The sequence below is a fragment of the Vanellus vanellus genome (assembly GCF_965231255.1).
Source record: "Vanellus vanellus genome assembly, chromosome: Z".
Taxonomy (NCBI): domain Eukaryota; kingdom Metazoa; phylum Chordata; class Aves; order Charadriiformes; family Charadriidae; genus Vanellus; species Vanellus vanellus.
The window spans coordinates 45,104,273-45,120,566 of NC_138908.1; the positions used below are offsets into that span (position 1 = coordinate 45,104,273).

At 38.1% G+C, this 16,294-nt stretch overlaps 1 protein-coding gene across 2 annotated transcripts in view; it reads left to right on the plus strand.

Moving 5' to 3' along the window:
* Window positions 1-16,294, plus strand: part of TLE1 (TLE family member 1, transcriptional corepressor) — a 75,932-nt gene that overhangs the window by 15,107 nt on the left and 44,531 nt on the right. Inside the window, exons 5-6 of one of the 2 annotated variants that reach the window (XM_082497544.1) lie at window positions 7,187-7,249; window positions 8,176-8,280. In XM_082497544.1, the coding sequence (XP_082353670.1) occupies window positions 7,187-7,249; window positions 8,176-8,280 (168 nt within the window). The remainder of the gene's footprint in view (window positions 1-7,186; window positions 7,250-8,175; window positions 8,281-16,294) is intronic. The other variant, XM_082497545.1, reaches the window with a different exon arrangement.

The window sequence follows — 16,294 nt, forward strand, 5'->3', positions numbered from 1 at the left end:
AGTGCTTGAGCAAGAATGGCTAAGGTTGGATTAAGGGACAAATGTGATAACTGTCCTGTTTAGTCAAGTCTAAGAAGAGTCTTGACATAGTGAAGATGTGTGAAAGGAGCACTTTAACATCCTGACAACAGCTTCTTTGTTGCCAGTTGGCTTGGGTTCAACAGGATTTACAGCTGCAAATGGGATGGGCCGTTGTTTACAGTGGTTCATTGAGAGCTACATAGCAGCCACTCTCTATTATTATAGAAAGCATTGAAATTAGACATCTGAAATATATCCAGTCACTTCACTTTACAGTTGAACGAGGTCCAAACCTGTAGTAGATGTTTGGCAAGTGTAGCTGTTGACTTGTGCATCATATGTAGCTTATGTTTAAATTAATATGACCTTTCTGTAATTTAAACTGACATCTAAGAGGATTCAGATAAATGTAGTTTAGGTACCAAAATAAAAAAAAAAAAAAGTGAATTTCACTTTGGAAACTATCTAGCATTCTGTGGCTCTATCATTTTGAGTTTTTATTCTGTTAATATTTCTGTTACTTCTTCCTCCCCCACTCCCACTTGCAATATGGTGATGTTTTGGTTTTTTTCATAGCTAAAGATTTTTCGTGCCAGTCTTCTGGGGTTTTAATATCATCATCTTGTGGGTGGCTGATCTCGCAATTAAAATGAGTAGCACAAATGTGGGGCAGAGGGAAAGCTGTATTTGTTAACGATATGTCATGTTAAACTGACAGCTTACGCCCAAAATACAGAGATTGTTCCTGTCGCTGAAATGAGCGCTACCCTTTGCCGCTTGTCAGATTGAATTTCAAGTATCTGTTGAGAATAAACCTTCCCACCCCCTCCTATTGGTGAGAATATTAGTAATGACAGTGTTTATAATTTAAAATAGAGTTTGAAGGCCAACTTCCACAGTTTGTTGCAGGGTGGTTAATACGGCGGTAAAGGGGAGATGAATGTGGCTACTTGTGCGAGTCTATTACTCAGGAGGCCTGTAAATTTGATTGGCTGCTGCAGTTCTAGCAGAATCATTCGATTTGAGAGCAATAGAAAGATAAGATATCCAATTACCCAAATGATTTGCAGGGTTAGCCAACGTTGTCATGGAGATGCGAGTTGGAACAAATTAAATTTTAAGCAATAAAATAATCTTAAAGCACGTCTGGGAACAAGAAAATTTGGCAGTGGCACTTACCTGAATTGAATCTTAGCTTGACACGCTGTTGTTTGACATTGATATACTATGGGGGCCTAAACTTTTAAATGGCATGTTGCCTTTATTTTTTTTTTTCCTTTTGCAGCCATCACCAAAAGAGATTGTGTATTGTATTAGTTCTAAATAAAAGGGCATTAAATAATACATGCATATCTCAGTGCTCAACATGGATTCACTAACTCACGAACAGCAAAGTTCACAGAATGCTAACCTTAATCGTTTGAGGCTTCTGAATATTTAAGTTTCGAGTTTTAATTATACCTCCAACATCCCCTCACCCCACCAAGTTTTAGCAACAAATTTTTGGAAGTGCTTGGGTCTTTCTGTAGCAAAGTTCTAACAAAGCACGCAGAGAGCTAAGCATGGTAAAATGTTTCCTTTTTGTATTTGGTCTATGAATATGTGTGTGTTGTCTTCGAATATCTTGATCACAAAAAGAATTAAGGCTACATTGTTTAAGTGTACTGTTTGTTTCAGTGATTCTGCTGGAAAATTGAAAATACTAAATGGGTACTAAACTTTAGCTCAAGACTAAGATAAACATGCATTTATTTTCCTGTGGACTTCTGAAATGTAGTATTTAACTGATTTTTGGCTTAAAAAAATGGTCAAGCATGTACATAAAGAGGACTTTTATCCACATGTCTGTTAGACAGATGGAGATGAAAATTGGTCTGAGGTCAAGCCATTTGCAGCATTCTCATAGCCTTCGATTTTCTTCTCATCCCCACCACAGATAATCTCAAATGATTCAGTAATGACCCAAAGTGCAACATTGACCTTTACTCTCTAGTGGATTACTGTGTTACATGCTGTAAATGGCAGGAAGTCCATTTTGTTCTTCCAGGAGGAGTTCAGTGTTGTTCTTGGCTTTCTATGTGTTAAAAGTGTAAGTGGAGGCAGAGTACTTCAGAATTACCTTCTAAAGCTTTTGTGAATGTGATTTGACAGTATATTCTTTTCTGTGCATTAAAGGCTGATTCTCTGATTCTTTTGCTTTTAAGGAATGGATTAGGACACGCTGTTTTTGGTATCATCAGAACTTTGTGGGGTTTTTTGCTTTACTTTTAAGCATGTTGCTCCTAAACTGTATTCCTTCCAATTTAAAGACACATGTAATTCTGAAAATTGTGTTGAAATAACTAAAGTAAATAAAAAACTAATTACTAGAACACATAAGCCTGTCCTTAAGAAGTGTTGATTAGGTGCTTTCAAATACTGATCTAACTTTGTGATATAAGAAGTGTGGTTTGCAAGAAAGAATAACAAGCTTCTGACATACAAAGGACATTTTTAGCTGAGCATTGTTTTGTAAAGGTAGGCCTGGACAGCTTTGAGGAGTCTCAGCACGAATATAACAGAGCAGTTGTCACAATACAGCTGATTGTTACAAATAACCTGTTGTGAGATTTAATTTTTGCTTTAGATCACCGAGGATGCTATAGCTAAAGTCACTACTAGGAAATGTTTGGCAGACACTGATTAGAGCAAAACCAAAATTATTATTGCTGAAACCTCTGAAGCTGAAAGGTGATTAACTAATTCTCCTCAGAGAAAGACTGCATTCTTCACTCAGAAGTGAGAGCGGTGGCTTCTGGAGGCAAGAGCTTCCAGCATTAGTGATAAAGTACACATGGGTGTTAGGCGTGGTGGGAAATACAGTTAGAGTTTCGATGCTTGTATTATACTTCCTCCTTTTTATTGCAGTGTAAATATCTGTAGTTGTTTAAGAAATCACGTTGATTTAAGTATGATATCTTTCATGGTACTTTAGAAAGTACAGGTTGTCAAAATGCAAAATGATCTGGAATAGACTACTGTAGAGGAAAACACTTCAATACTTTTTTTAACAATGCAAAAGGAAAAAAAATGACAATTGTATATACAAGCTCTTTCTTAACTGCTTAGTAAATTGACTTATTTAAATGAGTATTATATTTAGTAAGTAGTCTGGCTGCTTTGTTCTTTGTCATTATGTTAAGAATTCACTTTAGCAAGAGACAAACTTAAGTATAAACACTTGAGTTTGGCAATGGTTAGGTCAAAAACATTTAAGTCCTTAATTAGATGGAGCAGAGGCAAAAAATTACATGAGTGAAGAAAAAAATCTGTCGGCTCAACTTAATTTTACAAAATGCAGCTGAATTCCTTCATGTTAATTTTTAATGATACTTCAGAAAGGAGGGTAGCACTTCAGTCAGGGGTCTGACAAGCTTGTCATTTGCAAATAAATCAAAAGACAGTCATTACAACAGCAAGAACCAGTCAATGATGTAGTTTTGTCATTCTTTGATGGGCCCCACACTCAAGTCCTCTATTAAAAATGAATGTATTCAAGAGTCTCTGCATTAAGAACACAAACAATTAAGGGCACTTCAGATGCTTTGCTAAGAGCTGCCACAGAGCTAGGAGGGCTTCTACAGTCTGCTTTAACAAGGAGCCAAAGAACATAGGCAATTAGTCATGTTTGTCTATGCTCGAGCAGCTTTCTGCAGAATTTTCTTTGTTTACATATTCTTCTGACTGCCCTACGAGTCTCAAGTTCAGCGGTTAGATGATAGCTATGTTGTGTTGGGAGGCCTCTAGAAGTAACTGATAAGTACCTTTCTTTTAAGACTTTCAAACGTGTGAGCTCCAAATCTGGAATCTATAGCTTACTCTAATGCCACCGATTACTGATGTGTAGTCTTGATTAATGAAGCTTTCGTAGACTCCTTCAAAAATAGGTTTTGCTTTCAAGAATGAATATATATACACACACGCACATATATACTTAAAGTTATTTCACCTTGAAAAGTGAACATACACTGCCCTTTGAACAGCTAGATTTATATTTAAAGTAATGAAAGTTCCTTTTTTCTCAATTCTGAAAACAACTCTGATGGGCGAGATTAGGTCAATTGTACATTAAAACCTGACTTTTGCAACTCACAGGAGAAGAAAAATATTTTTTTAACATGTTTATGAACAAGAATAGTTTTTACTAAATATTTGAGGGCAGCATGCAGGAGATGTATGAGATCTCACAGAGGATAAATAACTTTAAGTACTTTATTTAACTGTGTGTGGGAAACAGCGCTAGTAAGGCAAAATGCCTTTTAAATATAAGCAAACTTTTGTTAGGAAGTGTGGAATAGTCTTTTCGGTTTCCTTTTGGTGTGAATATCTCTTAACTGGTGCTTGTAACAGCAGCAAGAAATCTCCAGGTAAACTTATTTATGGCGTGTAAGTTTACCTAGCACTGTGGATGAATGTTAAGGATGCTGTTGATGTACGATCATGAACGATGCCCTGCTTTGGTAAAACAAATGTAGAAGGATACATTTTTTTTTTTCAGTTCTGATATTAGGTTAGGTATGATAGTATTTAGGCAATCATTTTAAAGTAAGCTTGACTGGGAAATGGGGAAAGTTGATTATGCCCCCCCTTTTTTTTTTTTTTTTGAAAATAAATAAGAATTTTTTAAAAATCTAATCGACCTGTGTTGGGACTGGTAATTATCGCCTGATCTTGCATTCTCTTGTCTTACTGTGTACCATCCTATATGCTACGTTATCACAGTGAAGCTTAGATATTTGGGACCTGTGCAGAAAAACCCAGTAACGCAGACAACTCGCATGTTTTATAGATCCTACTCAAAATAGATTTATTTATATTTTTTTTTTTTTTACAACTACAGTAAGGATACCTATCTCTGTATTGCTGAATAGGGAGACTTTATGTAGGCCATACAGGCCAAAACAACTTTCAGTAGAAACCAAATGAGTTTCTTCTTTTACTTTTTTCTTTTTGCTGTTATCACCTGCTGTGATTTATCCTGGCTTCTATCTTGAAAACAAAGGTACTCCCGTTGGTCTACGGCAATTAACTTCTCAAACCCTAAACATCTTGGCTAAATATGAGCCAGTCAGACTGTTGTGTGACAGACTTTCTTTCCGTAGCTGACACCCCTTGCTTACTGAAGAGACCTACTAGGTATGTGGAAAAATACCCTTTAGTACACCAATTTATATAATCGTGTGGGGTCTTTGTTGACAGGCACTGAGGTTACCAACAGATTTGGTAATAGTTAAGTCTCATAATTGGTACAAGTTAAGCTGGTAACTTCCTTGTATTGGCTTTGCTGGTATGTATGTACTAAAGGTGATGCACAGAATGATGCACAGAATGATGGATATTTTATGGTCGCGGCCCAAACAAAATGGAAACAGGCAGCTGTGGTACTGTGTGAAATGGCAGCTGTTTCTGCTGAGAATAGAAATCTGTTCCCCTTGTTGCAGGAGGAGAGAGGTTTGCTGGAAAGCCGCTATCACTTCACTGCCCGTGTTTAAGGGGGAACCTTTTTGTCTTCGGAAGAAACCATCCCAGAACTGCTTCGCAGACTTTTGTCTCCGCAAAACTTTAGCGTGGATGTGCCAAACGCCAGGCTCCGGTCAGGTGGCGTAGTTCAGCTTAGGTCAGAGAGACGTGGTGTTTTACAAGTCCTGGTGCTATCAGCTATTTTCCCCTGTCTGTCAGAGGTGAGGAAAGAGGTGTTAAAGCTTGCCAGCTGTATTTAGATCCCAAATCACCTGTCTGCTGAGGCACAAAAGCTGGGTGTGGCTTTCGTATCCTAATGACTGCTTGACTGATGCACGTTGCAGTGTTTTCCTAAGAAACTCACGATGGTGGGACGGCTCAGGGAAAGGCTTGGCAGATGAGTTAGCAATGTTTTCATCTGACTTCTTCCACAGAGTTTATCTTTGCTCTGGTTTATGCACATCATCTCATGGAAAGCCTAACGATTCTCAGCAGGGATGTCTTGATTCTTGTCTCTTAAAAAAAAAACAAAACAAAACAAAAAACCCAACAAGCAAACAAACAAAAAAAACCCCAACCAAACAAAAACCAACCAAACAACCCAACAAACAAACCAGGAAATATCTACATGGCTTAATGATATGACAGACTGACAAGAGCTGTTCAGAGTGTCTTGAATATAGGCTGTGTTCACAACTGGACACTGATTTTGATTTTGTGCATCTGTGCTGCAGGAGATTTTTTAAGGAAAACTGTAGGAGTTGTGCAAGTACCTTTAATAATTGAGGGTTAATTATAATGGTGCTTCTCAATGGTGGACAAATGTATAGGTCTGAAAAGATAAGTTTCTGAGGTAAGACTGAGTAATGAGAGAAAAAGATCCCCGTGCCCCACCAGAAATCCTGTGCTCAGGTTGACATGCTGCTGGAAGTGGGAGATACAAAAGTGGGAGATACATAAAGCTGTTGAAAAGTGGGACGCAAACGCTTTGTTCTGCTGTCTTCTCTGCTGCTTTCAGTGAAGGATTGTTCTGTTCTCTGCTGGTTCCTAGCCTCCTGTTACTCATGGTTTCACTAATTTGTTGTTACTGACTATCACATTTTCTGATCTGACTCTTTTTCTGTATTATTTTAATTATCTCTCAATATGGATGTTTTAGAAGTCTCCTTTTGTCTCCGTTCTGCCTTGCTTCTGTTTTGGTATTTCTTTTGTACTCCTGATGGTGTGTTTCTGTCAGCAAAACTAATTTTACCTTTTAATAAGCAGATAAAATTGATCGTGAAAGAAACATTTTTCTTCCATGCCTGTCACCTTCATGTTATGCTGCTTGATAATTTGAGTAATAATAAATCTACCTTTTAAAAGGCTTTATCTTGGATTTAATGGATTTCAAAAATGCTTTACTTGTTAATGAGCTATGTACAAGGACCAGATTTGTGCCTGAATGTGTATACAGATTAGGTGCTTTAGACATGGCAGATGTCCTAGAGTAGCTAACTAAATCTCTGTCTCCCTAAATATTAACTATTTGTATTTGCAGTAGTATGAAGATGTGGATTTTTTGTTACTCTCTTCACTGTGGGAACTTGATATAATCCTGTACACTAGTTGATATATGGCAACAAAACTAAAACACAGTTTTAATCAAAATACTTTTCCTCTATAGACAGAAATCGCCAAGAGATTGAATACAATTTGTGCACAAGTCATCCCATTTTTGTCTCAGGAAGTAAGTAAAACTGTTCAGCTGTTAAAGTGCAATTATGTTGCTTTTCTGTTTGCAAATTAGCTAGTTTTAAGATGTTAATTTTATCACAATACACAAGTGTAAGGAACATCTGTTATAGCTGAAGTGTGCAAACCCCCTGCTAATTCGGTCTAACAAATCTGAGTTCAAACTAGTGACAATGGCTCAGCCTCATTCATTGCCTGAGGAGAGTGGGAGTCTGCAAAATATTACCAATGCGCAAAAAAAAAAAAAGCTTTAATTTCGAATCATGGTGACTGCTTATTTGATATTCAGTTATCAAATGTGAATCTAGTGAAATAAACATGCTTATCTTGTCTATGTAATTTGTATCAAATTTTAATGTAAAAGGTGAGTTGTTAACTCAGATGCAAAACACTTGTTTAAGGTTACAAGCCTGCATCTGGTCTGAATGACTGCGTTTGTAGCATATTGTGGGCAGCTGCTGTTACATTTTGAAGCTTGTTATTTTGGATATGCCTTTTCAAACTCTATAGTTTACAAGGAGCATTTGTAATTCTCATGGAGTTCAGTGAAGCACTTCTTTTCCCTGTTTGAAATTTCAGTAGGTTTTGCTGTGTGGGCACAGAGTACATAAATGTTAAAATTGACACTAATGTGAAGTTGACATTATCGTCGTGTCAACTCAATCACAAACTGATTATTCATTTGCCGGAAAATTAATATTTAAGTGGCATGAGCTGGCTGCCTTCAGGGCTCTTGTTTGCTTTTGAACAGGTGAGGAATAGGGCACTGTTATTTTTAACTTGCATCAGATGTCTTGCAATAGGTAGCTTGGTCTTCTGCAGGCAAAGCAGTTATTCAGGTGCTTGTCATCCTGGTTTGATTTTTGGTGTGGTCAATACCTTAACACAAATTCCTCCCCATACCCCTTCTTCTTTTAATAGCATCAGCAGCAAGTGGCCCAAGCTGTAGAACGTGCCAAACAAGTGACCATGGCTGAACTGAATGCCATCATCGGGGTACGTGGCCTTCCAGGTCTACCTCCTACAGTGTGTATAACTTGCTTTCATATCTTACTGCTTTGCTGTTTTTAATATAAGCTTAATGTTTTGATATCTAACACTGTTTTGATGCCCAATGTTGCTGAAGTGTTTGCCTTGCATCATACGGATTTTAGCAGGGATAAAGTTAATAGTTTACTTTGTCAGAACATAATTTTGTGCAGCAACGCTGTGAGTAATGACACTTTTCCTGCAAGAAATATAACTATGAGGAGAGTTGCTTGTTTATTTGTAGGTATTGTACGTCAGTTGATCTAGTTACCTTTGCCTCATGCTTTTTGTGACACTTGAGTTCTTGGAGCCTGTACAACTATTCATTCTTCTTTCTTTTCCCTTTATTGTGAATCTTTCATGAATTTTAAATTAGGAAGCTATTGAAAAGAAACTTCACTAGCTTTTGAAGTAGTATTAATTGTCTGACACAGTGTTCTATTAGCCTTTCACCAAGTTTGTGCTTCTATATATGCTGAAATAAGTTAATGCTACTTGCTTGTGACTGGTTGTCAATCACAAGTCATTTACTTTGTACTAATGAACTTTCTGAACCATACATTCCTTCCACTGCATGAGTTCATTTCCCCCGCCACTAAGTCTAGAATATTTCTCATGTTTTCTGCCCTTCCAGACTAAGTGAAAGAAGTAGCCGAAACAAGAAGCCGTCCTTTCTGATTTTATTCATATGTGAGCGCCTTGAGCGGATTCAAATTACTCATTTATCAATTTATGTTAATTGCTTGTGAGAAGATGCCCTGCTGGTCTTTATAGTTCCCTCAGACACTTTGTAATGATAATTAGACATGCTGCTGTACGGATTAACAGTGCCATAGTCCAATGACGTCTACAGACAATGGAACCAGTTAATCCATCTGTGCTTAAAATTACATCCTAACTGGAGATGGAAAAAAAAAAAAATAGGAGTAAGGGAGGATTAAAAGAATGAGCCTCAGCTTGAAAACTCTCCTTTCATCAGTTTCTCAATTGCAGATCTGCAGTCGGTTTGCCTGTGGTAAGCTATTGGCAGTCAATTAGGTGAAATAAACTGGGAGGGTGACCTTCATTTCCTTTTAATAGCTTTTCCTCCCTGAAATGGGGAGCTTCAGTGGATTTTCAGCTTAAATTTTATTCAAGCTGCTTTATTACACTTGACAGATTAGCTTTGCATAAACATACCCCCCCTTCAAATCTGAGCTGTTTTTTCCCTTCGTATCAAATTTTGACTGTTATTTAGTTGATTTGCTAATCACATCTTAGAAGCCCACACAATTACATCTGTATTTGTCACAATCTCCTCTGTGCTTTGCTTGTGTAATGAATTACTTTATGAATACCTGATTTGATCTTTGAAATACAGCACATGTACATTTGTGGTATTTGATTAGCAAAGATTAGAGAACTGTATTTTCTTGCATTTTTTAAAATGAATCACTTTAGGATGAAAATGGAATGGAAAACCCTTTTTAATGAACTAGTGTTAAAGAATATTTTATGCAGTAAAGGGAAATATATGTTAGAATATATTTAAAAATATTTTTGCTGGACTTAGGATAGTGCTACTTGGACAAACCAAATTTTGCTATCTCAAGCATGTGTTTAAAGTCTACATAACATAGTGTTTTAAAAGCAGTATGATCTACAAGTACCACATGCAATTAAGAACTTTTTTTGGGGGGAAAGCTCTTTTGAAGCAGGAATAGAAACCTCCACCTTTTTTGGTTTTAAGTTATCTAAGATTCACCAGAAGAGGTGCTTTCCTGTGTCTTCTGTAAGACTTCTGAACGATGCCATAAAATCCAAAGCTGTGAATGAGGAAATGAACATGTTGGGCACAAAATTTCTTTGACCATGTAGATGCTTGCATATACATAATGCTAAAATTAGATGTATGTCACAGTCTTAGGTGATCAATAATTACCTTGTGCGGCACAATAAGTTTCATGCCCTGACATATGCTTGATTTTTTTTTTTTTTTGAAAGGGGCGGTGTGCATCCTGGAAAAGCTGAATAGCATAAAATTGGGTTGACAATTCAGTGGACCTTTGCTCCCCCTCAGTGAGCACGCAGCATGTCAAGCCCTTTCCCCAGAGGGGAGGAGACATCAGAAGCCTGTCGGTTCCTACAAGCGGCAGCTGCACCGAGAGGGAGCACAGCCCAGTTTGATAGCAGCTGTCAGTATTGTTCGGGGACCCGACTTGGTGTAAAGAGCAATGGAAGGGCCATGCTGTTCAAGTGCAGTGTCTTTCAAGATAAGAAAAGAAATAGCAATTTAACGGTTTAGGCATCTATTATGAGCATGAAAGATCACGAAACTTCTTTTCAGAATGCAAATAGGCTGGAGCAATCTGTAACAGTAGAAGATGCAATCGAGTGGCCTCTGGCCTCGTGCTAGCAAGGATTCTTGCGTACAATAAATTTTGAAGATAGGAGGAAAGTTTAGTTTTCCTAGCTGGTGTTCACTTGTGTAGGTTCTGTTGATTAGATAAAATCTGCATTTTTTTCGGGGTCTGACTTCTTTCCCCTCTTTCCTTTCTCTCTTTACGTGCCATTGTTTCCTGACACTAGATGATTCAAGGGCTTCCCAGTTGGTTTGCCAGAGTTAGAGCAATTCCTGTCACTGCTGGGCCATATGCAAATTCTGGAAGGGAACAAAGCCTTTAATTAGCGGGAACAACTTTTTGGAGTACAAGATGATTTTGAACTATCTTTATTTTATACCTTTTTTTTTTTTTTTATTTCCGATTGAAAAAGTGGATGCCTGTTAGAGGACAGACTGTGAGGATGGGGACTTATAGTCGCATGGGACTCAGATTTTTCAGAGAGTTTACCTGCAAAGTCAAAACCCAGGCTTTGGACTCAGTGTATCTTAAGCACATTCAAAAGGGAATGAATGAATTGACAAATTTTAAAGAAAAAAAAGTAATATGGTTGAACTCAGTGAGCTTGTAAGCAGTGCTAATCCTCTGTGTTGATTAAAAATTCTTACTTCAGGAAGAACTGTGGGTGATACTTGGTTACTAACAGTCATATCTGGCCTTATACTTTTCCTTCATATTCTTGAAAGCTTTAGCTTCCAGCCATGGGGTAGCAGTGTGCCTAAACAGCCTCCTTGCCAATTTTTTTAAACAACATCATTTAATTTTTTTTTGTATTAAAGTTGAATTAAGTAGCAACTTTACTAGATAAATAATAAACAATACAGAAAACTTTGACTTAAAATATAAGTGCACCTGTTAACTCCTTGGCACTACTGCAGCTGTAGGCAGTGTTCATATTTGGGGTTAAGGGTGAATCCAGATCATGGTATGAAAGAATTAGGTAGATTACCATGACGGGATTTATTAATATATTTTTTTTTTCCCCAGAGAGAGATATGACCTGGCTGGAAAATCAAAAGTACTCAAAGTTTGTTCTAGAAAGTATAAGGGCCAGTTAAATTAGTCTACCTAGATGTAAACGATGCAAAATGTGTTAGATTTATTTTCAAAATAATAAACTAGGTAGTTTTATGAGTAGAATATGCAAATAACTGTATGGGAAATATAAACACAAACTGGGATCTTTTTTAGGATTGCATTTTAGTTGCATGATTTCAGCGTACCACTGAGTAGCCAGGTATGTCTTATTTTGCCTTTTGAGATGGGTTGCTAATGGTGCCATGAAATACGTATCTCTTGGATTGACAGTTCTCTTGAGACAGATTGAGTTGTAGGCCTCCGAGAGGCCTCTCCACTGTTGCGTGAGCTGATTGGCTAAAGGATTAGCAAGATGTGGGATTATTTTTTCTCTCTTGCCTGTGGTTGCCAGCTATCTCTGGGATTGTAGTGTGTGAAGCTTAAGAGGATGAGGTTAACCTCTTGAGGGTTTATTCTTATGAGTGTGTAGTTAATCCTTAGAAAGCCTATAAATAACTAGGCTGTATGTTTCATTATAAAATAGAAATACAGACTAGAGCAGAAATGAATGCAGAACTTAGTGCAAGGGAAGAGCTAAGCAGCTGTAGCATTACTTTAGATCCTCCTCAGCCATGATCTGCATTATGTGCCGAGGGAGGGGAAACTGCCTAGTTCTTTTAAATTAAATAAAATGAGATCTAGTGAGCATAAGACACTGTGTCCTCACTTTCAACATAAACTAGCTAACCCCAAGTCTAAATTACTAAACTCTGTCAATAGGAACTCTATTGTGTGACCACATTCTGGGCTATTCTCCATATTTTGCTTTTTAAAAAAAATGTAGAAACCTTAACTGCATGCTAGTATTCTGTCACGGTAGGTACTTTTAGAATACAAAGGCTCCAGACTGGTAACTAAGTTTAAAATAGGTGTCAAAGGAAAAAGGTATCTGTCAGCATGACAATTGGTATTCTTAAAATACCAATCCTCACACAATGGTCAGATTTTTATTGTTAGTGCCACTAAATTTTGAGGAAAAATAAGAAAGTGTTATTGATGTGTGTTGGTAGTTTGTCCTACTCAGAAGAGAAAACCTGGGAACAGGTGTGCAAAATGTGAACGAATAGATAGTGTTAACCAAACTTGGTTTCTGCTTGACACCCTCCCTCCCCTTCCCCCCTGCATTCTGGACCGATAGCACAATAGTGAACCTTGGAGCAGCAATAAAGAGGAGGATCGTGTCTAATCGAGACAGTAATTTCCTGGAGAAGATGATATTCTCTGTCATTGTGAAGAGGGAAGTCAAATGAGTCCAAAAGTCAAATGTAATTGAGCTGCAGGCCAGACCTCCCTTGTCTTGCAGGATTTCACATGTGGGTGGATAGAGAAAGCTTCGTCTTGAATCTTGTCCAAAAAAGAAAAACGAAAGATCTTTAGGTGGCTCTCTTGTCTGGATCTAATGTCGAAGTTACAAGTCAGAGGTAGAGACCAAGTGTATGGTTACAAATTTGTGAAGATAAACAGCTTTCAGGAAAGGAGCGAAAGGGAGATGGTTGGAAAAAAATGTGGTTAGCTAGAGCTCAGACCTGAAGATAACCCAGCTGTGACTGTGAATGTGGAGAGAAAGTAGATTGTGAAGAGATGAGCATGTGAAGTACCAACAGTGAGTTGGTACCACTTGCTAGATTACTGTCTACTGAGCAGAAGTTGTGTATATGGGATGTACATGTTGAATAGTGTGGAGCTGTAAGATGGTCTGTTTTGCAGCAGGACAGAGGTGCAGAGGGATTGGTAAGATTAGAAAAACCCATGTATGTGGCAATAGCAAAGAGAAGACCAGAAAATTCAATGGAGAATGTGGTTTCAGGAAGGATTAGGTAGATAGAAGTGGAGGAGAATGATGTGCTAGAAGAGATGACTCGGTTTTGTGACCTTGACTCCAAATGGTTCTTTTAAACAGATTGGTTTGGAAGGAGTAGTTAGGGTGGAATGGAAAGGGCTAAAGTTGGGTCAAAATGCTGGAAGAGTACAGTTCAAGGCAAGGATTTATAGAAAGTGTGTTGAGTGAGCTTTAGTAAAGAGAGTATGGAAGAGCTACCAGAAAGACAAAATGGGGGTTAGGGATGTGTTTGCTTTTGAAAGTGGTTGAGACAGAGGAGCGTGTGTGTATGTATATATATATATATATGTGTGTGTGTGTATATGTATATATATATATATGTATATATATATATATAAAATTCATTGGCACAGAAGGGTAGGTTATTTAATGCCAGAGAAATGGATTGCTTCCTCCAGAGGGCGATTCAGGGCACCTCTCTTGATTGAAGCATATGCAGGCAGAATAGCTTTCCATGTTTGAAGATAGTTTCTGTGAATATTATCCACTTTTTCCCTAAGTTAGCAAGGAAGTAAAAGGAGACAGACTGAAGAGATGGGCATATCTTTTTCCTCTCACAAATGTCTGCTTTGCATTCATACTTGAAGTGAGACAAGTTGGTGAATTGGAGCAGGTGAAGAGTCAGTAGGCTGAGATAAAAATGTGATGTGACCTTCAGTGCTTCTCTTGAAAGAAGTCTGACATATGGTAGGTTTGGAGGAGGAAGGAGTTGGATGGGAAGAATGAATTGGTTGGCCCAGACAAAAGAGAAATTCAGCTGGGACTGCACATGAGGTGCAGTCAAGCAGAGTATCATCATGGAGTTGTCCTGGAACATGAGTAGGAATAGAGAAGGGTGTTGGGAGTTCACATGTTGAGTGTAAAGCTGTAAGTTGGACTACTTTGCGGTAGGAGGGAGAGAGGTGCAAAGAATGAAGCATACGGATCAGAAAGGAATTAAGTTCTGGTTTTGAGAAGTGAACACTGGTGCACTGAGGTGAACTGTCAGTGTGCTGATGGGGAAAGGGTGAATTCTTAGTGTGGACTGCAGAGGCAAAATACACCTGTAAATGTGTGCCTGTGGCAAAGATGGAGTCAGTGGGAGTAGGAAAGTGCAGAGAGATAGGTGCAGAGGGGCTGGAGGAAGATACAGGTGGACACAAGTATTGTAAATATTAAACACTGGAAATGTGCAAGAAAACACCAACCCACTGTGTTTTTCATGGGACGAAGGGCAAGACATACTGTTGAGACAGGGGACTGTGCAGGAGTACTGGAAGAGAAGGGAGAGAAGCTTGCTTTCCTTGTTTATGCACAGAGCAAGACTGGTATAGGCATTTAGGATAACTTTTGGAAATATTAAAGGCAGGGAGAAGACGTAGCTTGTACAGCAGTTCGCTCTACCTCTTCAATATGCTGAGGAGTTTGTGTCAACTGCAGGATTCCTGGTATCTGGTAACTGCGTTATTTTTTTTCTTTTGTTCGGAGTACTTGCTGAACTACTAAGGCTGCTATCTCATTTAACATTTGATTTCCTGAGAATGTCCAGTACTGTTTCTAAAGTTACTGGTGAACCGTAGCTCTTTAGGTACTTAAAAGCAGTAGTATTGAGGTAGTAAAAGCAAGGATTAGCAAAAGTGGATTGCTCAAATGCATGTTCAGAAGTGGTGGTCATTTGGTATGTGGAAGTCATTATTAGAATGTGTAGGGAATTTCCAAGAATCTGGTCTGTGGCTTGGAACAGTAAATGAAAATCAACGCGATGGTTTTCTCATCACTGTTGTATTTGTCATTCTTTGATATCACTGAAATGTTTTTGTAGTTAGTAGTAGCTGGGACAAAAGGGTGATGAGCATGATTTAAAATACTATTTAACTTCTGGATTTTAATTTACCAAAAAGCATTTCTACTCCATCATTACTGTCTTCATATTCAGCAAGATTACATTTCTGGAGACTAAAAAAAGCCTGGAAGGAAAATAAATACTTTTTAAGATAATCATATGTCAGTAATAAACCCCCCCTAGAGTAATATCTTTTAAGTCATTTCTAAATTCGTGCATGCTTGAACTAGTTGGTTTGGGCTGCTGTGGGAGCCAGAACATGCCTTTGAAGTGTTGTTGGATGGTAGTGGCATGCTAACAGCAGCTTAAAAAGGCAAATACGTAGATTTGAGGTTACAAGGTGAGTAATAGCAGGAATTTATGGTTGCCCCAGAAAAAAAAAAAAGTGCTGGCAGTTTCTGCAAACCAGAAGCAATGTGTGCTGACAGGTCCATTCTAGAGACTTAGGGCTTGCCTCTTGAGTCTTCAGAGAAAGCAGTATGTACTTTTATAAAGAAAAGCTTTGTTTGGGAACTGACTTACACTGACAGTGATCAAAAGAATGTAACTGGTTTCAGAAAACCAGCCTTTGTCTCGTCTGGACCAAGAGAATTTAAGGTCGTCTTCTGTGGCTTTGAATTTGTTACTTTCCTTTAGAGTCTAGGAAGTCCTTTGGTGAAGACATATTTTCCTGCACAAGGATCACTTTTTCCATTTTCACTCTGACTCTACCCCTTCACTCCCTCCTGCCCTGTGGCATCTGTCCTTTACAAAGACTTCTCTGGTTCTTCCATCGTTGCAGAGTCTTTTCCTCCAATGTGACTTCAGCTGTTTGTCCTTTATTTCTTCAGAATTTTGCCCAAGGGGGAAAAAACCAACATTATTTAACCTAAGGAAAAAAAAAAACAAACA